This window comes from Triturus cristatus, chromosome 7 (assembly GCF_964204655.1).
Source record: "Triturus cristatus chromosome 7, aTriCri1.1, whole genome shotgun sequence".
NCBI lineage: Eukaryota > Metazoa > Chordata > Amphibia > Caudata > Salamandridae > Triturus > Triturus cristatus.
Genome location: NC_140590.1, coordinates 1,263,056,318 through 1,263,071,824, shown reverse-complemented (window position 1 = coordinate 1,263,071,824; position 15,507 = coordinate 1,263,056,318). Strand labels below are relative to the sequence as shown.

General features: G+C 46.9%; 1 protein-coding gene across 1 annotated transcript in view; it reads left to right on the top strand.

The window, feature by feature from the left end:
* Positions 1–15,507, top strand: part of LOC146811779 (CD276 antigen-like) — a 296,310-nt gene that overhangs the window by 44,089 nt on the left and 236,714 nt on the right. The window contains exons 2-4 of the mRNA XM_085618764.1: positions 4,938–5,010; positions 5,186–5,230; positions 5,439–5,660. Coding sequence (XP_085474890.1) covers positions 5,601–5,660 — 60 coding nt within the window. The 5' untranslated portion in view covers positions 4,938–5,010; positions 5,186–5,230; positions 5,439–5,600. The remainder of the gene's footprint in view (positions 1–4,937; positions 5,011–5,185; positions 5,231–5,438; positions 5,661–15,507) is intronic.

Here is a 15,507-nt window from a genome sequence, read left to right as displayed (position 1 = left end):
CCCATCCCGGGTTCTTCTTTTTAACTAATGGAACGTATTCAGATGTTCATAATGGCACCAATGATGTAGCTCTTAGGATGGTGCTGCCCCTGGGGATCCCTTTTAAATATGCCCACAGACAGGTAAAATGAGTGAAGAGAACACTTACAAAGGGATTTTGCAAAGGAGTAACAGATATTGAGATCAACAATTATAGTAATTGTATAACTTTTGGTTATATCCTGTCTGCTATCTTTACGTTGGGGGGAATGGCTATGAGCAGGACTGAAAAGGCCCGGGAATACTTTGGCTGTAAGTTACAGATATTTGAGAGTATGAGGATCTATTCTGAGCAAACCCGATATGGATTTGATTTTATTTTAGCAAAAAATGGTGGTGCCCGCTCAGTTATTGGCGATCAGTGCTTAGTGGGAATAACCAATATGGAAAAGAATATTACTAAGCATATTTTGGACATTATTGAGAATGTCAAAGGCATGGAACCAGGTAATTGAAGTTGGTCCCTTTTTGGAACATGAGGTTGCTAATAGAAAAAGCAATTCATCTCATTGCTATATTGATACTTTGTTGCGTCCTTATTCAATGTCTTCCAATGTGCTGCACATATTGTATCTCTGTATTGACTCAACAGAGAACGATATTGATTCATGATACCAATGATGCAATAATGTTACAGAAAGAAATAGATGAACTGATGGTCATAGACGAGGGTATCTTCGAAACATCTTCCCTTCTTATAAAGTACATTCCTACTGTTGACGATATGACATGTGTATAAAACAGCTATGTGCTTTATTATTCATTTATATTTGGTTTTGGTTTCTGATTGTAGATGGTTAGCTCATGCTAACAGGAGGGTTTGTTAATACTGAAAGGCCCCCCTGTCTGTATATTTTAGCATTCGCAAAACCATCTTGTAAATCCGGACGCCATGTTGTATTATAATCGAAACTGCTGCTTTGTTATTTTCAAGAAAACAGTCTTTGGTAAGTCTTGTTTCCCAAGGTTGAGCTTTTCTTTATATAATTGCAAGTGTTCTCGTTAGTGCATGCCTTTCTCATTAGTCCTCCTCCCACCTGTCTGGTGGGGAGGATAGGCTAGACGACCTTGGGCAGTAGATAGCCTGTGCCCAGCTGCAGAATCGAATCTCATGTTCTGTACCTCCATTGTATTATGACACCTACTAGTGTTTTTCCATAGTAGGCGGGCATTTCTGGACTTTGCAATGTACATGTTATGTTATGTTATTTTAATTTATTCAGCGCGCAGTTACTCGGAAGTGTCCCGGCGCTAGCATCAGAAAGGCGGCCGAACCTCAGAGGTCCATCAAAACAGCAATGTCTTCATGGACTTTCTAAACAGGCGCGGATCACAGATAGCCCTCAGAGTCAAGGGAAGAGAGTTCCAGGCAAGGCAGGCTCTGCGGGCAAACGAGTTGCCCCCCAACCGTTGACGCTTAAATTTGGGGGTCTGCATAAGCAGCAGAGAGGATGACCTCAGCTGTCTCCTAGGGATATAAAAGGAGAATCTATCCTGCAAATACTTGGGGCCGCGACCATACAGGGCCTGATGTACGATAGACAACATTTTGAATTTAAGGCGTGATTCCACGGGAAGCCAGTGAAGTGACCGAAGTTGAGCCTGAGCACTGTGCCAAGGGGACAGGCCGCCTAGAAGTCTGGCTGCTGAATTTTGGACCACCTGCAGTTTCTTTACAAGGTAGCCTGGGCATCCCACCAGGAGGGCATTAGCGTAATCTAGGCGGGAGAGAAGCAGAGCTCGCACCACCGTCTCTCTGTCCCTGTCTGGCAGCAGAGGAAGAAACTTCTTCAGACTCCTCAGTAGCCCAAAGCATGTGCCGGCAAGTTTTTTTACATGCGAAGCAAAGTCCAGGTTTTCATCGAACGAAACGCCGAGATTTTTAACAGCCCCATTGATCGCTGGGGGACATGGAAAGCCCGAGGGCCAAAGTCTTGCTCTGAACTCAGAGGAAAAAGAGCCGAACAACAGGACTTCCGACTTTGCCTCATTGCATTTCAGCTGTGTAACGCCCTGAACGTCTCAGGATCGTTTAACAGACACGACAATGAGGACGCAACCACTAGTGAAGGGTTCGTTGTTTTAATGAAGGCAAATATAATACAAAGAATAAACAAAAGTTATAGTCACTGGAATCCTCCAGGCTAAGTACGTTACCAGCCCACAGCACGGATGGTCCTAACCGTCCTCTGCATATACGCCGGTCCCGGCGTATGCCAACAGAGGGCAGAAATGAAATGGCCGACAATGCCAATCGGTAGGCTGTGAGGGGCACGAAGAGTGTTGGGGAGAATCGAGGAGTCAGGGAAACACCCAGCCGGGGTCTCTACCTGAAGGGAGCAGCCGCTCAACCTCTTCCTCAGACTGTACCGGGACGCGGAGTCACCTCCTGGTGATGCGTCACCGATACCCCAATCACAAGCAAGAAGACTGAACCGAGAGCAGCCGCTCGATCGATCCTGTGGACTTCCGAGTCTGTAACGCGGCAAACACCTCCTGGTGTGCGTTACAGCTGGCAGTCCCTGTGTCTCTGGTCGGGCTGGGAGTTACGACTCCAACCAGCAAAAGCGCCACTGCGCTTGGACTCAGCCGAGTCAAAAAGCGAAGCTCAATGGTTGACCGGTAGAGCTTCCGGGTCCTTCACAGGTGACGATGGGGCAAGACACGGCCCAGGGAGTAACGACTTGACCTACCTCCGTTCTTGCCTTACTGGAGCACCACTCCGAAACACTGCTCTTCACGAAGCAGGTACGTCGGTGTGAACACAATATCCGACAGCGTTGTACCTCCCGGTTCCTCCCTTTATAGGGCGTGTTTTCCTTGAGTTATGTAACAGCTCTCCTGTTTACATAAGGGCGTGTTTCCTTGAGTCATCCTCCCTCTCAGCGGCTCCCCACGGGTCCAGCGCTGGCAGGAAAACGCCGATGGAACAAGGAGACCAAGCGCGGAGCATGAACCCCTTCAGCCGGTTCCCATGAATGCTCCTCCGGGCCATAGCCTTTCCACGCAACCAGGTACCACAGCTTCCCCCTGCGCCATGTGGACGCCCGTATGCCCGACACTTCATACTCCACCTCCGACTCCACGCATACCGGCCGAGGTGTCCCAGACGGCTTGGAGGATTCCAGTGACTATAACTTTTGTTTATTCTTTGTATTATATTTGCCTTCATTAAAAAAAACGAACCCTTCACTAGTGGTTGCGTCCTCATTGTCGTGATGGGCAAACACTTCTTCAGTGAGAAAGCAGTTCACTTGCTTGAAAAATCGAAACACAGTGGGGCCACTACTAGAATTCTACTGTTGGCCTCCCCTGCAATAATGTTTCTCCAGCAATATAGGAGCCTTTGAGGCTACAGTTACAAGTTCAGTACATTGTGGAAGTCTCCGCATTTTGCACAGCAGAACATTCTTCCATACAAAGAAAATGGGTTTACTTAGGGGGGAGCTGCAATTGTCTAACTTCTTTCCTCCAACTAACTAAAACTCTCCCTCAGGGGCTTGATTCACCCAAAAGTATGATTCTGATGGATACCTGCTCCTTCATTAAGTTAACCCTTCCAAGGCACCCGACTTGATCTGAAAAACGTTTCTGTAGCTTCATACACTGATATCCAACTACCAAGGGTCTAGCAATTCTGCCAGAAGTGACATAACCCTTTATTAAGTTTGTCCACCATACAAGAAAAAGACCATAAGTGGTGTAGCTCTCTCTGTTCAATCAGCCAAACTATCGAATTAATTACCCTCAAACATAAGATCCACGGATAACTATCTTATCTTAAGAAGACTACTCAAGAGTTGCGTCTACCCTACATGGCTACCATACTCAAACACTAACCCTTTGCGTGCGTCAGACGGCAGGGAGCCATTCGACGTCACGGTGGGAATGTGCGTTGGACATCTCCAGGCTGTCCTAGCACCCACTCACGGGGGAAGTGCTGGCACTCCTCCTGTGGGCCGCCCTTAGTGTTGCCCCCCACCGGCGGAGGCAGCGGAAGCAGCGGAAGCCCTTCCGCTGCACCCCCCTCCACGTCATCTAATGACATCAGCACGCGGTGTGCACCAACGTCATTTGGTGAAACAGCATGAGCTGGAAGCCATTTGCTTCCAGCTCGTCCAGGATAGAGGAGGTAAGTTTCTCCTCGGAGAGGGTGGGGGCAATTTAAAAAGAGGCATCGGAGGGAAAGAAAGGGTTTTCCTTTTCTCTGATAAGCTTTTAAGCATTCCTGCTGCACGATTGCGCTTGGAGTGCGATCATGCAGCAGGAATACCCACTAGATACCAGGGTTGTTTTTGTTTTAAATGCCCTTTGTGTGGGTAGCGGGCCCTTGGGCAATGGTCGCTCCCCTTGGGGGAGCAATTTGTTTGGCTAGTTCTGCCTCCCTTGGGGGGCAGGTCCATATAAAAAAATTAGCCTTGTGCCCACTAGGCCACCAGGGATTTATTTTATTTTTTTAATCTGTTTTTGGGGAGCGGGCCCTTAAGCAATGGTCGCTTCCTTTGGGGAGCATTCATTTAGCCAGTTCTGCCCCCTGGGAGAGCAGATCAACCGAAATAAATGAATAATTTTAGTGTGTGCCCACTAGGCCACCAGGGATTTAAAAAAAAAATATATATGTTTTTGGGGAACAGCCCCTTAGGCAAGGTTTGCTCCCTTTGGGGATCATTTATTTTGGCTGTTTCTTGCCCTTATGTTTTTTGGCCCATGTGCCCCTAAGGGGTGCAGAACCCGTTAGACACCAGGGATTGTTTTTGTGTTGTTGGGAGCGGTCCCATGGGCAAGGGTTGCTCCCCTTTATGGGGTGATTATTGTGGCAATATCTGCCCTCTTTTGGGGGCATATCCGTATTATTTGCATATGTGATTGTAATGTGTTATTTTTCCTTTTTATTCTAGTGCAAAGCTTTAGATTCTTGTTTACGGTGTCCGCAGTGGTTGATCTGCAGTTTTGCGTAGATGTATTTATTTGGTAAGAATTTTTTTCTTTTGTTGTGTTTACTGCAAATGAGTATTATTGTCATACATGAATGAATTTTTGTAAGTGGTGTCATAATAGCAGCATATTTAGTGTTCTGAGCATGAAATTCTTTGCAATGTTTTTTGCGTTGTCTTAGGTGTAATTTTCTTTTCTTTTGCTTTTTTAGTGAGATATTGGTGGTCCTTACTGTGTCTGTGCAGAGAAGGTGGTGGTAAGTCTAGCTGCTTCTGCCAAGTGAGTGGTATAGTTTTGGAGTATATAGTTCTTTGTGATAAAGCCACATTTTGTTTATTACTTATTTTACAAAGTGTTTGTTGTTCAATTGTTTGACAGTTACCTTTATTAGTATGGATTATAGCTAGCCGTAGAATAACTGCTCAGCAGTGGTTGGTATGATTTTTTAATCTTCCTCTGAGCAGTATTATGAGACTGACAGTGCATCTGAGGGAGAGGAGGGAGTGCAAGATACTGGCAGTGAGTTTTCTGTCCACGAGGAATCATCTGATGATGAAGCTACTCTCAGTGCAGATGAAGCTACTCTCAGTGCGGATGAAGGGCCTGTTTCAGAGGAGGACACTGATATGCCGATGGTGCAGCAAGAGACATCGGAATTGCAGCCTGGGGATGCAAGGCTCCACAGGGTAAGCACTGGGCAGAAACGCCAGATTGGAAGGCGCCTATATCGCACTTTTACCCTGCTGCACGCTCAGTTTAATACAATTTTAAATGCTGTGAATGTAGTTTCACCTGTTTTTTATCTGTTTTACCTGTTTTTATCTGCTCTGCTTATTTTTAATCCTCACTCCCGCATTGCTACGTTTTGCAGGGTGCCGGAGCTTTCACCTCTTTCTCTGGCCTTCACTCTCCTCTTCCCAGCAGCCCGCTTGTTCTGGGCCGAACTCGGCCATTTTCATGAGTAACTGGTGTGCCTCAGACTTAGCCCACATACAGGCGCCATTTTGAGGGTCAGCGGTGTAGTGTTCAGACCGGCTGATCCCTCCACCCATTTAATGGGAGCTGCTGCATGGACGCGCCGCTGGCGTGCCGAAGGCAAACCCGTCTGCACCCGTCCGCGCTCAGCGCCAGCCCCCCTGCCAGTTTCGGCCCCCACGACTGCTCACAAATCAGTGGGACTGCTTCTCAGCACCATGACAGTCGAAATTATAGCAGAGAATAATTACTCCTCTGGAACACTGATGCACAGTACTGTTCTGTCCACCCTCTGTCCCTTGGGGATACATCTCTTTGCTTGTCTTGCCCAGGCTGTTCCTTCAGGCTTGAGCAATTAACGATAAAACCCCTTGAACAAGCCGTGGTCAGCTTGCAAAAACGCACAGTAGTAAGATTAAATTGCACTTTGTTAAATGCCCGGTCTCTTACCAAACACGCTATGGAAATGGCTGAACTCTTAGACAGCGCGACTATTGACATAGCTTTCATAACAGAGACATGGGCTGATGTCGCATCTGGCCCAGACTTGGTCACAGCCACCTCCCCCGGTTACACATTAACTAGATTGGACGGCATTGGGAATACAGATGGTTGCTTAGCAATTATCTATAAAGTCAACTTTAAAGTCAGAGTAGACCCCCTAACTCACCCTGGATGCGAAGCCCTGACAGTCACTACTCCTTCAATGGAGCTCTGATTTATTGACCTCCTGGCCCTAAAAACCCTTCCTTGATATGGATAAATCCATTTGGGACATAAAAACCAACTCCTCCGATTTCACTAATCTGGGTGAATTTAATTTTCACCTTGAGAATATGGAGGACCCAGATACTATAGACCTTTTTGCCTCCCTCTCTCTTCTCGGGCTATCACATCTAGTCCACTGTCCCACGCATTCCGCAGGCCATACCCTAGATGGCATCTTTTCGGACTGTCCGCTCATTCAGGTCACCCAGTCTTTACCACTAACATGGTCTGACCATAGGGCGGTAATCTTCCACCTGAATTTAGGAGATCACAACCAGAAAGAGCCCAAGAGCGCAACCAGGACTAGTCATCGGCCCTGGTACTTGATCTCAGAAGACACTTTCTCAAGGGCCCTTAAAGATTCCATCATGCCAAGAGCGCCTTACTTGGATCAAGCGACGGCTGATTACCACAAATGGACCAGCGACTCTATTGATAGCTTAGCTCCGGCCACTTGAGGAAACAATAAGAGAACCTTTCCATCTGAACCCTGTTTCAATGAAGAGCTTAGAATGGACAAACAACTATGTAGAAGGAGAGAAAGGAAATTGAGGCTGAATTACTGCAGGGAGGACAAAGTCTCTTCTAAAGAGAGATTGGAACAGTACAAAAAACTCCTGACCAAAACTAAATCCAATTTTTAATTTAAATAAGATTAATTCAGCTCAATACTCATAAAGAGTTATTTTCAACTGTGGTCAAGCTTAGTAATCCTTCCCCAGCCAGTAACCTGAACATAGATGCCTCTTTTTGCAACAACCTAGCTACTTTCTTTAACACCAAGGTAGAAGTGATCTTCAATTCCTTAACCACAAGTGCTGACCCTGGGGGACTATACATCTGAGAACCCTCTGACCACCGGGTTAAACGATCCTAAAGGAGGAAAAGCTACACTAAAGCCAGACGTGGTGATACCTTCCCAATCTAACAACCCCGCTTTCCATGCTTCCCCCCCCCCCTTACGCTAGATCAAGTTACTAATCTGTTCAGGCAAATTAAGTCAGGTTCACCATTGGACCCTTGCCCGCCTAGAGTTCTCCAATTGGCATCAAGCATAGTTCCTGGCCACCTTCTGGGAATTTTAAATCATATGCTTCAATTAGGCTACTTCCCCAAAAATTGGAAAGTCGCATCAATTCTCACTCTCTTAAAAAAGGTTAACTTGGACACTGACAGCCCTAACAACTATAGGCCAATATCTCGACTCCCCTTTCCTGCCAAAATGATAGAGAAAGCCATGAACACCGAGGAACACGATCTGCTGGATACCTCCCAGTTTGGCTTCAGAGGCCAACATAGCACTGAGACTGCTCTGATTACAGCCTCAGAGTATGTCAGAGCAACCTTAGACCGAAGAGGAACGCTGCCTTAATTTACTTGATCTGTCGACAGCGTTTAACACTGTAAATCATCAATTGTTGATCAACCGGCTGTTTGAGATAGGTGTAGGAAGTACTGCACTTAGCCTCCTCAGCTCTTTCCTCTCCGACAGAACGCCATACCTGTAATGTAACAGCCACAGATTCACTTCTTTCACCCTTCCCTGTGGGGTCCTACAAGGGTCGTCATTGAACCCTACTCTTTTTAATCTGTACGTTACACCCCTGAGCTTGTTAATCAAGGGCCTTGGCTTTTCGGTTGTCTTCTTCACTGACGACACCCAGATTGTGGTGTCAGTCACGGAAAACATTGACAACACAGCTAACTGTTTCCACGACTGTATGCTGCAGATTGGGAAAAGAATGTCCACCAACTGTTTGAAACTGAACTCCGACAAAACGGAGGTGCTACTGTTTGGCAATAATCCATCATTTTGGGGCCCCAGTTGGTGCCCTCAGGAAATGAGTCCAACACCCACTCCTGTGCCAAAGGTGAAAAATCTGGGCATTCAGTTTGATGGAAAACTTTCCTTTGTGGGACATGCTAACACTATCACCTCATCCTGTTTTTTAATCTTCAAATCCCTCAGGAAGATCTTCCCTTGCATCCCTTTCAATCTGCGGAAAGCGGTGATTACCACTCTAGTCTTTTATAAAATTGACTATTGCAATGGGCTCTTCCTGATGGCCCACAAGAAAGCTTTAGACAAACTACAATTGGTCCAGAACGTGGCAGCCATGCTGCTGAAAGGGATACCAAAACATTAGTCGGTATCCAAGTTTCTTCCATCACTTTACTGGCTCCCGGTTAAGAAAGGGGTTGTGTTCAAATCCTTATGCTTAGCCTTTAAAGCTCTCCACTCCAAGGGACCAGCTTCCGTTAGGCAACTCTTCCATCGCTGTAACCCAACCAGAGATTTAAGATCGGCCTCTCATGCAAAACTGGCTATCCCCATGTTCAGGAGGGCCACCTGGGGAGGAAAGAGTTTTGCAGTCACCACTGCTAAACTCTGGAATACCATGACACTTACCCTCAAAACCTCAAACAATCTGCTCATTTTGTGCAAAGCACTAAAAACTTGGCTTTTTAATAATTAGATCAAACACGTCCCTCATTACTCAGTAGTTTCGCCACTGTCTGGGGTTGCTGCCCTGTTTCTTCCCCCATAGAGCATTAGCGCCTAGACACCCGTGGGTATTAGTGCGCTTTAAAAATCCTATTTTCATTTCATTTCATTTCCTACTGGAAGTGCTGGACTCTGGGTTGATCCAAACATGGTGCAGCTAGTGTTGCCTGCCTTTTGTGGCATGCAAGGTGTAGAGTGGATTAACATTTTTTGTTTGTTTGCCTATACAGTTTATTCAGTTGTTTATGGATGATGTAGTTTTTGCTGAGATTGTTGAGCAGACTAATTTGTATGCTGAACAGTTTTTGAAGGACAACAGTGCCAGACTTAGGCCCCGCTCTAGAGCTACCCGGTGGACTCCCACAAATCTGGATGAGATGAAGAAGTTTTTGGGTTTGACTTTTTTGATGGGCTGATAAGGAAGCCGTCCCTTGCTTCATATTGGCCTACCAGTCCCTTGATGGCAACTGCCATATTTCCTGCAATTATCGTCGTGATCGGTATTTACTTTTGCTACGGATGCTGCATTTGTTGATAATGCTTTGGCGTTGCCATGAGATCACCCTGACTGTGGCCGTCTTTTTAAGATTCGGCCTGTTCGTGATCACTTTTTAGATCAATTTTCAGAGATCTATACCCGAGGGAAAGAAATAGCTGTTTATGAGTCTTTGGTCCTGTTCATGGGCCGTTTGTTTTTTAGGCAGTACATTCCTAGCAAGAGGGAATGTTATGGAATTAAGATGTACATGTTGTCTGAGAGGACAGGATATGTCTATAATTTCCGGGTGTACACTGATAGGTATTTCACTATTGACCCCACTGGTTGTCCGTCCACTTTTGGAGTTTCAGAGAAAATTGTGTGGGACCTTGCTAGAGGACTGTTTAACAGAGGTCATTATTTGTACCTTGATAACTTCTACACTGCTGTGCAATTGTTTAAGGAGTTGCTCAGAGTGGACACTTTTGCTTGTGGCACAATCCGCTTTACCCATAAAGGTTACCCAAAGGAGCTTGTTTGCAAAAAGCTTCAGAGGGGACAGTGCAGTACCTTGCGTTGTGAGGAACTGCTAGCTGTGAAATTTGTGGACAGGAGGGATGTGTACATGCTGACTACCATCCATGATTATAGTACTTCACCTGTGACTGTTTGGGGTCAGGTTGCTGAAGTGCGCAAGCCTGTGCGTAATGTAGACTACAATAAGCACATGAGTAGATCAGAGGTTGGAACTTTACACTGCTGTTCGTAAGGCTTACATTTGGTATAAGAAGTTGGCTATCCATCTCTTCAAATTAGCAACTTTTAATGCTTTTGTTGTGTTCAATGAGTGTTCTCCTGCATCAAAGATGACTTGTTCAGTTTCAGGAGTCTGATAGGCAGCCTTGTTATGCTGGAACCGGCAAGTGTTCCTAGAGTTGGAGTGGTGGAGGATGTGGCTAGATTGAAAGATCACCACTTTCCTGATTTAATTCCTCCCATGCCCAAAATAAACCATCCCTGTAAGAGATGTAGAGTCTGTTTGCGAAAAGGTAAGCGGAAGGAGAGTCGAATGCACTGTGCTTATTGTCCTATTAATCCTGGGCTGTGTGCCCCCACATTTTTCAGATTGTATCACACTCAAAAGAGTTTTTGAGAGCAACCGTGAGTCTAATAGTGTACTGCCTGGTCTGTATGGTTTTATATAGTAGTTGTTCAGTTTCACAGCTGGCATTAGAATGATGTCTTTAGTTACCGCTGTTGTTTTTGTAGTTATAGTGTTGTATCTAGTTCCAATTGGTTTGTGTTCCTTTTTTTGTTAAAACTAATTTGATGACGGTGTGCGTGTGCGTGTGTCAGGAATCACGGGAGGTTTCCGCAGCTACTATTCTCTCATTAGCAACTCGAAGAGTAGCTAATCCCTTTAGTTGGAGTGCTAGTTGGCACCGTAGAAACTCCAACATGGCTGCCAACATACTGCAACAGCATATCGCTGTTTAGCAGTCTAGTCTTTCTACAAATGACAGTTGGTGAGGTGTGCTCCAACATTCTACTGCGCACTTCACTGAAGATTCCTCTGGAGCAGCACCTGTTTTCTGAGCGTTGTGAAAGCTAGTCAGGGTAGTGTCGGAATTATCGGGGTTAGTTTCGGCGGTTACTATTGTTCAAAGGCATAAGGTTAGTGACAACTTAAAATACATTGTTAAAGATTTAACCAAGAGCCAACAAGTAACAAAACAAGTCAGAATTAAAATTAGGCTAAGGTTAAATATTAATTAACCCTGGTGATATAGGCCAGGAACATGAGGCAAATGTAAATATTGAGGCAAGTGAAAAACTAATTTATTCTGTGACACTACGATAATACAAAAGACGTGAGCGAGTTCTAATTACTCGTTGCGTAGAAGAAACATTTCAATGAAAGGGATAAATCTCCCATCTTAACAAGAAAAGACTAACGCGGGCACCGTTCTTCTTGTGCCGTGTAGTCCGTAAGGAAAATAAATCTTAATAGACGCGCGCACATCATTAGTCGTGCGCGCGTAGAAAACTAAGGCAGGAAAAACATTGCCGGAATAGTCTAACGCGACTAACTACTAGAGTCGCGTTGGTCCTTGACCGGGCGTGTGTGAATGCGAGAAATAATTATCATTCGCATTTAAAATAGATTGCAGCCCTAAGAGATAAAAGGGCTACTGTAGGAGAGTAGGGTCTGCTATCCTATGGTCACCCCAAATTTTTGCTTTTTGCTTCACTGGTTTTTGACATATTGAGGCTGTGGGCCTGCCAATCAGACCCCCAGCCTGCTGTTCTCTCTACTAAATTAAAACTATGCACCCTAGGTGCATAACCAATTGGAAGTGGATCACCCTGTCAGCCCCTGTACCAGTGTACACTAGGTACCCAGGGCATTGGTGTACCCAAGGCCTGCCAAGGGCTGCAGCATGTATTATGCCACCCCAGGCTTGGCCTAACGATTTGACACAACTGGCTGATCACTCAGCTGGGGTAAGTTGGTGTAATCACCTCTTACTTAGGTGTAGTATACCTATACCTAACCTTAAATGGGACACCTGGTAACCTATAAGTCACTCCTATGGCAGGCCTTAACAATCCTGAAGGCAGAGTGCTTGGTTCCATGTGAGATGGTGCTCTGGCATGAGCTGAGCCTGTCTGCAGTGGTCGGAACAACTTCCTTCTACTGTTTCCAGATATCGTCATACCATATACTCTTAAGTGCATTATGAACCTCGCGGTTAAATGCTATCTTTGGTTTGGCTTTATCAAAACATGTCGAGTAAGGTGTCATACGAATTGGAATACTAACCCCTCGCCAATTCTGGCGACGGGGTTAGCATTCCACCCTTCTAGAGGGACACGACATGTACAGTACCTGAAACCCGGGTAAAATCAGACATAGCCTCAGCTCCACAAAATGGATGCTGCCACCACAGACACAAGTCTGCCCTCCTGCTGCTGGGAGTCCTTCCAGCTTGGGAGGTGTGGACAAAGGGTTTCCTGCCAGGGGAGGTGCGTGCACCACCCCAGACAGGATTTTGTGTATTGGTCAGGTAGGGCTTGAAAGAAACCAGACATGCCTGTGGCTCACAAGGAGCCTCGGTGCATATGCCAGTTCAAACCGGTCCTGGGGCACACCAGTCCCGGGCCTGGGGCGAGCTGGACAAAGGATTGGGGGTGTAACCACCCCCCTTCCTGGTCCCACCCATAGGGAGGGACCTAGCAGGTAGTCCGGCCCCTAGAATCCGAATAAAGGTAGGAGCTGTGTCCTAAGACTTTAGACATCCTGGAATCAACTTGAAACTAAGAAGAAGACGGGAACTTCGACATTCTGCTGCACAGAAGACTGAAGAAAATCTCCCCTGTGGTCAGGGAGTGACCACCTTGCTAACGCAAGCACCATCCAGCGAATCACCGTCTGCTTTGCCGCCGCCTCCCGCCGGAGCCCGAGCCCAGAGACTGACAAGACCTGGACCTCCAGACCTCTCACCGCCCGATCCACAGTCCCTGAAAAGAGGAGACCCGTGGAGGCACCGAGACACGTGGAGCCAGCCATCTTGGAACGACTACGACAAGCTGACCAGTGCAACAACCGAGGCTCCCTCCAAGTTGTGCTTTGGGTCCTGAGAAGCCCAACCCTCGAGCAGCATCTGCACCAAAGGTGAGCCCTCCAGCATCTCCACGATCTGCGTGGGGCCCTTCTGCATTTTGCCACTCGACGCGCCTAACCGGTTGCTGGCCGCTGGCTAGTGGCCATCTTGGCGACGAAATCTACGACAAACACCGCTGGTCTGGTTGCTCCAGACTGGCCCTTGCTCCCCTCCAAAGGAGCAATCCCTCTGACCTTGCTGGTCAGAACCAACAGCTGATTTCCGAATCCTCCTGCAATTGCTTTTGCCAAGGCTTGTTTGCTTCGATCAAGTCGCCGACACCGCCGACAGCGAGAGCCTGCGTGGGACAGCTCGTGAGCCGACTCCTGGACGTCGTCGACCTTCAGGGACCACGTGGCTGCGGAGACACGCTACCCCTCATCACCTGTTTGCACCCGACATCGCCTGGTACCCACCTGGTGCCACGCTGGTCACTGGCTAGTGACTGTGAACACTGTCCCCTCTGCTTACAGGTCTTCAACATCTCCGATCCACTCTTGGATCCACCGCATCTCTTCCCGACCGACCGCCTGCAGCATCTTTGTCCCAGGCTCAACGGAACAGATAGAAGAAACCCGACGCACTTTGAGGCCTATGCACCCGCTTCCTGTGGGTGAGGTAAAGCTGGTACTCCGGTGCCCATGTGTAGTAATACATCTCTAGTGCCTGTGTTCCAAATCTTAAGTTCCTAGGTCATCCGGAAGATTCCTTTTGCAGTAACTTTGTACTTTTTTCGCACCCATTAAAACCTATGGGAGCACGCGTGTGACTATTTGCTCTGCACACGCCACCCGTGGACCTCCTGGTCACTAACTGACGTTAGCTCCTTGTAGGCCCAGCGATTCTAGAGGCCCTAGGCCTTTTCCCTTTTCTGTTCGTGGTACTTATACCACTATTTTAGTATATGGTTTGAGTGGCCACCAGGGCCTATCCATATAATGTGCAACTTCTGTGTATTCTGTGATAATCTTGTTTGACGATTTGTGCTCCTGGGCTCATAAAGAGACTAGGGGTTACTTTGAGAAATAAATACATATATATTTTGAATATATATCTGTGTGGTGTCCTTTCATTGGTATAAAAGGGGGTTGCATTTGGTAAAACAGCTGGCTTAACACGCTTCACGAGTTTAGCCTCAAAGACTGCTTAGCCTACGCTACCACTAGGGCAGCTAGTCCGAAAAGGTTGACTTACAACCACACCATAAGGGTTGCTTGGCATGGTACAAGGTGATCACTTTAACTAGTGAGCATCATATACCAGGCCAACTTCTCACATTGGTGAGCAGCGGTTGGATTTGAGCTTGCTGTGTTTTACCATTGTAATCTCTTGGTTACCAATTGAAAGATCACATAGGTACCTGTAGGTACATATAAAACAAGATTAGATATACATAAGTTCTACTGAACTTAGTTGTTGTAGAGCAAAGGGAGTAGCACACCCTGACTACAACTACTAGATAGGTTTAGTAGGTAAACACAAGTGTAGGTAGATTGCAACACATCCACCCACACTTAAGAGCAATGGCCGGGGCAGAGGGGTCCACTGTACCCATCTCTGTTGAGAGTGACCCCCAGAGGGCACCATCCAGCTTTGCTACCCTTAATCAGAATGAGCTCAGGCATTTGGCAACTCTTAGAGGCCTTAAACAGCCCAAGAACCCAAACTCTGCTGAGCTCAGAGAGCTCTTACAGAATGATGAGAATCAGAGAGCACTCAAGAAAGCTTCCCAGTTAGCCCCCTTAGGGACAGGAACAGGAGGCCCCCCTTCTAAAGATGCCACTGAAGTACCCCTTCCCAATAGTCACCCCTTAGATGGGATGCCTACCACAGAGGATGAGAGTGAAAAGGATACTGACAGTAGTGAGGATGAAGGGAGAACTAGCCCAGTGCCAAGTATTATACTTGGCCCAGCTAAACCAAGGCTATTGGGGACTGACAGTGGGTTCAACCCACTGGATCTCCCCAGTGGACTTAACACAGGGCTTGGAAGGCAAAGGAATCGCTCAGGTGACTCCAATGCTTCCCATGGCTCTAGAGGCTCTCAAGGTCACTCCAGGAGAAGGATGACCACCCCTCAGAGGAGGGAACATGAGGCCAAGATGCAAGAGGCTCAGCTGAGGATCAGGAAGCAGGAGCTA